At 50.1% G+C, this 10,421-nt stretch overlaps 2 protein-coding genes across 2 annotated transcripts; both read right to left on the bottom strand.

Moving 5' to 3' along the window:
* Positions 1–179: 179 nt before the first annotated feature.
* On the bottom strand, positions 180–3,088 carry TGME49_254080 (metal cation transporter, ZIP family protein). Its single transcript, XM_002369422.2, has one exon. The coding sequence runs from the start codon at positions 2,455–2,457 to the stop codon at positions 985–987; it is 1,473 nt and encodes a 490-aa protein (XP_002369463.1). The 5' UTR covers positions 2,458–3,088; the 3' UTR covers positions 180–984.
* A 738-nt stretch (positions 3,089–3,826) lies between these two features.
* TGME49_254070 (hypothetical protein) lies at positions 3,827–9,969 on the bottom strand. The gene has a single exon (XM_018781038.1). The coding sequence runs from the start codon at positions 6,170–6,172 to the stop codon at positions 5,450–5,452; it is 723 nt and encodes a 240-aa protein (XP_018638153.1). The 5' UTR covers positions 6,173–9,969; the 3' UTR covers positions 3,827–5,449.
* Positions 9,970–10,421: the final 452 nt, after the last annotated feature.

The raw sequence follows: 10,421 nt of genomic DNA, 5'->3' as shown, positions 1-10,421 counted from the left end.
GAACAACGCTTTATTTGATTCGAATAGACAAAGCAGTGAGACAGTAATTATAACGTTCTCTGTACCAATAACTTACATAGAAGGGAGCGGGTACTGTAGGGTAGCAATCCATATACAGGAACTTCGACCTTACCGACAAACTCTGAGTTCCCTTAGCTGAAGTACCACGAATTTAGCAATGATTCAACAGTGCAGCTGTAATCCTAGTTTGGGAGTGGTTTGCGCATATGAAGTACGTAGCCACGCTCCGAACCCGATCTCGTATTTCCTAGTACCAGTAGTGAAACCTTTTTGGTGTTATCGTAAGTACGGAGGGAGCTACATAGACACACGGAACTTGTCGTACGCCAGAACACCGCGGGCAATCCTTTTAAACGATCAAACCGGAAATCTGTCCGGACGCCCGACTGCTCGCTAGCCTCATGATCCTGCTGCGCTACATGAGCATCGGCTCTTAAATTGCGTTTTACGTCTTGAGCACGAAGTCACAGAAAATAACAAAGAAAAACCGCTGGCGCAAGGAATGCAATTTCTCCTTTTCCCTCCTAACGCGGAGCATTCTACTGGTTGAACGATGGGACCTGAAACAAACACATGGGTACCTTGAAAACTCGGAGAACGAGCCAAGATACACTTTCCTCGTGCAAATACCTAACAGAAACACTCCCTTTTGCTGAACTGATGTCCTCCGTCAAATGTAAGCCGCTAGGCCAGAGACGCACTGATACAGTGCAACTGTGCACACGCCCATATGTGATCGCTTCCACTGGCAATCCGAATCACGAAGAGACGATTGTGCGCACGGCTTTTGATAGCGTGTGCAGATGCTTCCACGGCAGAATCGCAGCAAGCCAATCATTGGGGAGACGCTGCCAGCACAGAAGAGCAGCGTGCACTGGATGACGTCGACCATGAAAAATATATTCTCCGTGTGAAGTTGCCGTCGTCTCTTGTAGCCCCATCATGCGCGCCCAACACAGAGACCTAGAGATTGTTTAAGTATCCAGCCGGTGTTTCGGGAAGTCTAGGTGCATGTTCTATCATGCCAGCTTCTTGACCCAGCGGCACGGGGCCCTCAAGGACTCCAAGGAACAAGCGAACAGATACAGAAAAAAGAAACCCTAACACACAGAAGAGTCCTGAAAGAACACCTCCGGCTTCGTATGCAGCGGGGAGCATTGATGCAGTTGACAATGCTAGCATCGCTCCTGCAGCGGTCCCTTGCATTCCAGCATCAAACATGCGCATTGCAACTGAATGGGCCGGTGTTATCTGAATTGCGGCCGTAGCGGCAGCGACAATCGCAGTGAGCAAAGGGACCGTGAGCCACATCGCGAAAGCCACACATGCGCGGAAGCCCTCCTTTTTCATCATGTACCCGCCACTGAAGCTCTCCGGGAAGTTTGCAATGAAAAGTGAAATAATGAACGCCCAGGAGAGCTTGTTACCCACAACTCGAAATCCGATCATCATGGCTTCAGGAACAGCGTCGATGAGTTGACTCGCCCACAGCACCAGAGCCACACCCAAGTGATCCCCTCCTTTTTCCACCTTGGCTCCTCCCCTTTCGCTAACGTCTTTTCTCGGCAAGTGCTCCTCTGCAGCGAGCATGCAGAGTTCCTCGTCGTCTACAGTGGGTACTTCTGTTGGGATGAGAATGGCATTCGAAGGTAACCCTGACAGAGGATGCCGATAGTTGTGCTCGACCCTGCCCGCGACCACATTCAAATCTTGCGTTGATTTCAATGTGTTTCCTGATGGCGATTTCACGACCGGGCTTCCCCGACACGAATTCTCTTCGCAGTGGCCGACGGTGCTTTGAGTGCTGGCTTGAGAACTCCCCAGCGGAACCCAAATGCCTTCTGAGTTTTCGGACCTTTGCCCAGTGCAGGCAGCTTCCGTCCCTTCATCGTCTTCAGCTGCACAGGCTAACAACCCTCGAGTTTCGTATGAAAGGTCATCTGCTGCGGGGGAATTGTCCTCGCATCGGGTCCGGATAGGCTTTCTGCAATGTTCGCCCGCGCTTAGCCCACCTCCACTCAGATTGTCACCCGCTGCATTACCATGCCGTGTAGCAACAGCTTCCCGCGCAAGCCTTTCACTCGACCAATTATGTACGGCACTACTGATGCGGTTGACCTGGTGATCCAGCCATACGTACAGCAGTGCCCCGACGACGGCAAAAATTATTTGGACAATAAATGCCAGAGTCCTGACTGTGTCACTACCACTGCGAATGTGTTCAATAGCTTCCAGACCCTCTGCATAGACCTCAACTGCCACAGCGAAAATTAGCGAGCCTGCCCCCACGGACAGAAAAAACGCCAGGAGGCGCCTATTCAACTTGCGGTGCAGCACATACGCGAAGATGCCTAAAATCGCCCCCAGGGGGAACGTGGCCGAAGAGAAGAGGGCAAAAATGCCAGCAATCTGCCAGTCAGCCAGATCAATATTCATTGTTAGGTCTCATGTAGAACAAGCGTGGGCTAACGCGACTCACGCATGCGGCCTCATATTTGCCCGGTGTGAGTTTATGAGCATCAGTAAACGGAGCAGACCAAAACAAAAGTGCGATGTTCACATCGCAGGGACGATGCGTTGATTCGGTGAAGGAAGGTCAGAAAAACGGCCCTTGGACTGGGGAGCCTTCCCGCAGACGGACGAATGGTCGAAAGGCACACAGAAATTCATAGTGGTGCCTCATCGGATTCAGATTACAGGTATACACTTAAAATGCAAGCGCCTGTCACTATTTTTAGCCAGCGTCGTGCTCTTGAGCCACTGCGAGAACGCACGCGATTGCATTTCTGTTTCCATCCGAAATTCCATTTGATCTTCACTCAACTTCTCCCCTCAGTTCTCTCTGTCGCAAAGGTCCCCACCTACAAAGAAATAAAAGCACTGAGGAGCTGTGTGCATAGATTAAGTGGTAGTCGGTGCGTTTGAGGCAAAAATAGTAGACGATTTCCGACGGTACACATTCAGTTCGGAACCCGCCCTGGCTAGCTGGGCGGGTGGCCACACGGTTTACTTGCGGGGCGGTGACGGAAAGAAAATGGTACAGACACAAGTTGCAACGAATGAAGATAGTTTCACTATTTTCTCACGAAGTCGGAGACGCATTACGCCGCATGGAGCAACGAAATGTGCCGCGGTAGCGGTAGCTGCGTCCTGCTCGGCGCCGGCGCGTAGCCGGCTGGGACGTCGGTATGACAGCATGCAAGTTTTTTCAATTGGAAACACCGAGCGCCGAGTTGTTGGTAGTAATAATTTCTGGCGCACTGGCTCTCATCCACTCCTCCCTCGAAGCATAACAGAAGCAGAAATCGTTAGACGATAGCCTCAGCACTCCCGTCTGTTCCTTCAGAACAGAACATCGATGCCTCCAACGGATTTCTGGTTTTCGGCAGCTAAAATCTGCCACTGCTCCACTGGTCGCCTTCCGCACACCCACAGCTCTTAGCAAGCCTTCGCCTGTCCTTCATGGGCACCAAGAGAAGCGAGTCCAGTTCGCGATATACGAATAATCGGTAGGTCTTGAACGGGTTAGACCCCCTTCAGCACACAAAAGAGTTTTCCCTCAATGGGCTAGCAAACAGCAGTGACCTCGCGGCAGTCTCCGGAGATACTTTATTTCTTGCATGTGAGTACTTTTGTGGATAGAGGCGTTGCGCTGAACAGTGTGACTACAACGGTGCGTTGCCTTAAAAGTTGCCTGCTGAAAACTTAAGAGGCTACCAACTGTTTCTGAAACAAAATGGTGACTTCAGTGGAACTTCACAGTATCCACAGAATACTCTCAAGTGTTACCGCACGCATGTGCAGTGTGGGAAAGTCGTAAGCGTGGCTGCCGACAGAGTCGCTGAGGGCGGCGGAGAACACTTCTACGCGGGCGTAGCCTCACCCGATGCCGAGCTGGTACGTGTACGAAAGCTGGTTGCACGACATTGTGCAAATCCACGGGCAGCGAGGTGATCGTGCGTCCTGCCAGCACATACTGTCATGTTTAAATACTCCAGGACCGTCTCTGAACCTTTCCGTTTTTTTCAACAACACTCAGTGACCAGGGCACTAAAACAATATCCCACAACGCTAGATATAATAAGAACGAAGAACCCCTACCATTCCCCCCCCCCTCCACTCCTCCGCCGCCGAGAGGCAGCTACAAGTCAGCACGGACGAGCGACATCCACTGCGTGTGTCGACACTCCCATCCTGCCACCGAAGGACTTTGTGGCAAAGCAACCTTTTGTTTTCCCCTTGAACACTTTTCCTTGTTCTGTACCATTAGCAATATGAGCACATCCCACTGTGCCCACAACGCCACTGAATGGCTATTCAGTTTAATGAAGAACATTCACACTACTGCGTACACGTGTCACCAGGGCGATATGGATACAATGAGAGAACACATCAGCCGATTTGTGCCCCGTTTCAATGCTATCAGGTTGGGTACACATGAGATTTTCCTGCTTGAGCGGTGAGCCTTAATCGCACAGAAAAAGTGGGACGCATGGCTTGACGCACTAGTTGCTGCCATCTTCTGCAACATATGTGATACCCTCTACTCTTCAAACATCCCACAACTTGCACGAGGTTACGTCTTTTCTCCGCACACAGAGAAGCTCTACGCTCCGTAACGAAATCAGTGGTTGTTCCTTCTGTCCGAAGTAACGCGCGGCTCCTGATAAAAAGTCACACATTCATCGCTGGAGCTATACGGAACCGCGCTTACTGTTTGATGGTTCACAATGCCGATCATCTTGCATGGGACTGTCTTCTTGAATTGACTGACGCTTCGTCATAAACATGTCGATGTTCTCAGCACGCCGCGAATATTTGTGGCCAAAATCAAAGAGAAAAGGACCACGATGAGACCATTTATCGCTACGGATCGCTACCATTCGGACTTTTAACGGGAGGCACTCGTCACGTCAGGACCCGGCAATTCAGAGGTGCGAATACTTTGAAAATGATCGCTGCTATGGTCTGCTAAGAGAAAAATTGAACAACCATTGGCTTCCGCGTAAGCGTGCTCTTTTTAATAACAGCTGAGAGAGATGCACATATGGAAGTCATGTGGCGTCGACAGTGCATTGAATAGCAGAATAAAACAACCGGAGCGGTCCTTTCTCATCTGTCACACATCTGTGATCACACATGCATATGTAAATATATATCTGAATATAATATATATATATATATATACTCCCATTGCAAATGTGATCACGGTACGCAGAAGACCATTATGTCAAAAGGATGAAGAAGAAAAATCGTTAACAGTGTCATTTACAAAGTGCCTCTGTGACAGCCGATCGCCAAAATTCGCGATCACCACAAAGCACTGTGTGATACTGAACGACACAGTTCAGTAGTTTCTCCTCGTTCGCTTCTTGACGCAATGATCTTTTGCGTACCTTGACCGCATTTGCGATACTTCTTGCACACATCAGCTCCTTTCGGGATTTGTGACGCATTGCTGCACAAAGCCCGGTTGAAATTGTTCATCTTGCTTTACGACGCTACACGCTGCCGCTGCACGCTGGAGGGTACTGAACTGATGGGCAAACATGTCTTCGTTAACACCATTGGTGAATTCAGTTGCCGCTGCATTGGGCGTCTGATCCAAACTTCCCAGCGTTCTGGAAACCAGCCTCCCAGAGGTGCGAAGGAGTGCTGCTCGCTCACTCTCCTGTAGCTGTCGCGATTCCTGCATGAGGAGCTCTGCATCAAGCTGAGCCTGGTACTCAGACAAAAACCCAATGCAACAGGAAGTTGCGATAGCGCCGATGTAGAGGAATACGCAAATGTAAATGCTCACTGCCTCGTGAGTGGCGAGGAACGTTAAGACAGGCGATGTATGTTGGTGTTCTTTCACCACCGGGTGCGCTCGGACAACGTCAACGAGGAAGAAAGTTGCAAGTATGAACGCAATAATATTCTCTAGTACAACCAGAACGACTGTGGCACGAATCGCAGCCTCATTGAGGCAACATACACCAAGCTCGCCAACAACAGAAGTCAGAACATAGACAGCGCCGAATGTGATGCAAACGGAACCGAAAACCTGATGTCGCTGCAGCTCCACGGCCCCAGCGACAATCATTAACGTGCCATATAACGCGGGGAAGATGTAAACCACCGCTGCTCCGGCTTTCGTTGTGCAGCCCATGGCGCCCGGCTGAGCTTCAGCTGGCTCCCAACATAATCGCGCAATCTAGTCTACTGCCATTTATAGACGCGCTGATTACACGAAATGTAAAAAACGAAGATATACGATATGTATGTGCGCGGGATGTGACTCCGATTTCCGATTAACGTGAGAATCCAAAAACAGCTTGGTACGCAACACCAGCACTTTAGCTGCAGGCGACCACCGTCGCAGGAGTAAATATGGTGTGTACTTAGCCGCTCATACAGTTAAGTTGAGACATAAGGTGTTGAAACCGAAGCTGGACAGGAAACGCCAGGGGTGCCTTGGGACTGGCGGCAGGCTGGAAAAAATCGAGAGAGGTTGTTATACAAGTTCCTCATGAAACTGCTGTTCGGGAAACGTCTGCACGCGTCACCACATGGAAGCGTAAGTAGATACTAGCTCAGAAGAGACACAGTCACCCATTGTTCCCGAAGAGGCCAGACTGGTGGCAAGCCGTCAAGGCTGCACTGTAAGGATCATCCGTCCAGCTATGTTCGACTGCTCCCTGTCACCCATGTGTCTGTGGTAAAAGCTTTCAACATCAGAGAGACATAAGATTGCGATATGCGCGAATGGCGAAAGGTGAGGATATGAACTCACAGAACGGTGAGAGGAGATTCAGTCCCGCCTTACCAGCGCCGAACCGGGCAATTCCATTCACAATCCCTAAGACACATTGGGCTCTAGGTCCCAGTTGACAGTCAGTCAGAGTTTAAAAAAACTATCAGACGAGAGCTGGCACACTTGATAGCACCTGCGGATGCACGACAAAACTTGCACACCGTACACTACGTAGTATTTCTTAGTTCCCGTCCTTGCCAGCCAGCATAACTCAGTCGAGTGGTCGTGACGCGGCCTGCGCGTCGCCTCCCGAGACAGCTGGTTTTTAGCTGTGCGGGCCGCAAAGGCAATATCAACTGGCAGTAGCTCCATCCACATTGGCTTCCTGTCTCGAGTATGTGGCGAAAGGTAAGCTCTCAAACGCACCGGCCGTCTCGCTATAGAATCACCTTAGACAGAGGCTATTGAGGCAAGAAACAGAAGCTTTCTATTCCGCAGATGATCCCGGGCACGCCCAATAGAACTTTTTTGGGCGCTTGCAGCGGCAAAACGGAGACTTCCCCTTAGTGAGTTGGCTGTGCGTTGACCGATTCGTTTCCACGGTTTTACAGAAGTAACCGCTACGCTAGTCAGTAATGGATAGTCGCTTGTATCAAGGATGAACCCGTCACTTTCCCGGCTTTGTGCTCTGCCGCTGCCCCCCTCACCCCCCGCACTACATGCCAGTTTTACGGTTTCTGGCTGGTAACCTCGTCACACAGGCTGGAAGTTATATCGGGCACCTCACAGTCAGCAGCATTTGAAACCCGCAGAGAACGGTGATCTGCTTACTGCAGAGAAGTTACACAACGTCAGCCGAGATTCCACGGCAGTGTTTTACGTCCAAACCTCTCGAGTCCAGGACTGACGGCTACTCGTTGCCAATTCTCCCTTTCTGTCAGACGCGTTTGTGAAGGAAGTTGGGACACTGAGTATTGGCGTGATTTTCGAAGTGCCGGGATGAAGCAAAATGTGACTGCTCGAATCGGGACGTCGCGCTTCGGATAAGGCAACCTACTGGTTTCCTGTTTTTCAAAGTGTCCACTACATCGGTTGTCTTGTCTAGCTACACAACCGGAAGAACCTTCTGGCGTCGCTGAGTGAACTGGAGTGAGGCTGCCGGTTTAAGGTTTTGTGGCAGACCGTGACAAACAAAGAAGCGGTGGCGGCCATTTCGAAGAAAGCGATGATTACTTACCACGTCGTTCTTCACGAGTAAGATGCTAGCTCACAGGTCACTGTAAATAGCGAAGAGCGATGTACCGTCGCTGATACGATGAGCGACGGAAAGATACCGCTGCCCTCAACAAAAGGTCTTGTCTCTATGGCTACAGGAGCTGGAGCACAGCCACTTCACAATGACAATGGGCGGCTGTGATACTGTGACCCCTTCTGTAACCCTTCCTCTTCGAACACCATGCCGTTCACACTGTATGCTGATGGCTGATTAATAACATATTGTTTATTGACCAATATGCAAGGCTTAATTCACTTGATTCTGCAGGAACCACTTCGTCGTCATCTTTGTTCGACGCGATGTTGACGTAGAAACTCAAGTCGGAAACAAAATCCCGTTCATGGCCGGATTCTGTTCGGAGATTTACGTTCAGCGAATAGATGATTTTGCCTTGTCGCTTTTCAAACGACGTGACTATCAGGATGCTGAGCAGGAGTTGTATCATGGAGGTGGCAATCGACAGCCCCCGATCCTGATGAGCGAGGCCGTGCACGAGGCCGCCAATGACGGCCTCTGGTTCGGACTATCATTTCTATTTTTTCCATTCAATGACTTCAGTAGCGCACAAACGTCTTATTCTGTTTTGCTTTGGTATCCGGACGAATCAAATTCTATGATAGTGACAGGGTTCAAAAGGTTGGGATTTTGATTGGGAGACATTTAAGAGCAAAACCCCCTGCCGTCAGACTGCCAGGAGGGAATCGATGAATGGCCAACACAGAATGGCTCATGTGTCAAAGTTTCGTCTGTGCACAGCCGCGTTTCTTGTGTTTTTACGTTCTGATATTCGCCTTTCATCGTCTCTGGCTTGGAACACAGGTCATGAGTGGCCTGATATTTCCCTAGAAGGAATAAACCTTTTGTTTAGTTCCTTCCTGAACACTACAGAAATCAACCGTGACACAAGTCTCGACCACGTTCATCCCTATTGGAGAAGACTAGCAAAGGCGATACAATATCCCATCACCCATTCATACCCATTCGAACCAGTCAGGCAGGCTGGATTTGTTGACAGAGGCGACGAAAACAGTCAGATGCGGGACTTTTTCGCGCTGTCCCAGATGGATGAGGCTTTGAATTCGACCCAGAGTGACGAAGCTCTCAATGGCTTCCTATTCTCTTCTCGTGGACTGCCGCCTCTCCGTACTCCCTGGAATCCAGGCTTCTTCTACGCCGTTCCTCTTAATGACACGTTTCCACGGTTCCCTAACACGATTCCTCACAGCTTTCCTTCTGCTACACAAGTACGGAGTTTTCTGGGTAAGATACAAGGTGTACAACCCATTCTTGGGGGCCCTTGGCAAGAACGAAGAGAAGCGGCATTTGAACGACTAGTAGTGCCACCGGAGCAACCATCTCTACTCAGAAATTTCACTTTTACGGCGTTCCCCTCATGGAGAAGCACCATCTATTCAGTAGCGGTGACGAAGGAGATGGTGTTAGAACCCCTGAGGCAGCTTCTGCTCGACAACATACGAGCAAAAAGCGACATATACTTCCACATTTTTCGGTGGTACCGGGAACTTTTCCCCTTGCCACTCGCTACAGATAGTTCATTTCTTCCCTGAGAGTCACATTTTCAAGCATGCTGCGGCGACAAAAAGGCGGGAGCATATATGCGTTGGTGGTGTGTGGCCGGCAGTAGTGTTTGCGAGATGGGTGCCGGTAATGCCACTGCTGACAACTGTCTTCTAACTCGCCAACTGGTGCGTGGACGTCGCCTTTCTGATTCATCAAGTGTTACGCTTGTCGGCTGATTGCATAACGTAGACAGCTAATATGAGTAACTTGCGTCGTTAGTTGAAAGGAGGCTGCACCCGACATTCGCTCGCATTTTTACTGAAATTATGAGCTCTGTGGCCAACAGATCGCAAAGCACAACCTTAAGAGGATATCTCGATCGTCATGCTCTTGTTTCTATAAAATTCTCTCGCGATATGCACCACCAACAGAGCGATGTTTCATCTAAGCACTGTGTAAAGCCCCAGGCAGAAAGGAAGCCGGCAGCCGTTGCCTGAACACTGTTGCATATGAACAGCTATTCTAAGAGCATAGGCGCCGCCGCCAAACTGAGAAGTTCTGTCTTCATGAAACCCTGGAATCCGCACCAGAACGCAGCGAGCCTACAGTCACCTTTCCGCTTGAGCAGCCTGAGGTTAGTTGACGTACGCTCGCCCAGTTTAATGGCTGTATTGTCGTCTACCGCAAGGCGAATGTTAGAAGATAGTTCTAACACGAGTACAACAAGATATACGTACGTCGTGCGTTGTAACTGTCTCGGTGCAGGGTGAAGCTAGGGGCATTGTCTCCGTTCACTTCGCTCGAAAACCACACCTCACCACGGAATCTCAGTCCTTCCATAATCAACACGGAGTCCTGCAGCTCCGG

The sequence above is a fragment of the Toxoplasma gondii genome, chromosome III, assembly GCF_000006565.2.
Source record: "Toxoplasma gondii ME49 chromosome III, whole genome shotgun sequence".
Lineage (NCBI taxonomy): Eukaryota > Apicomplexa > Conoidasida > Eucoccidiorida > Sarcocystidae > Toxoplasma > Toxoplasma gondii.
The sequence above is the reverse complement of the archived record's forward strand: the minus strand, read 5'-3'. Positions and strand labels throughout refer to the sequence as shown.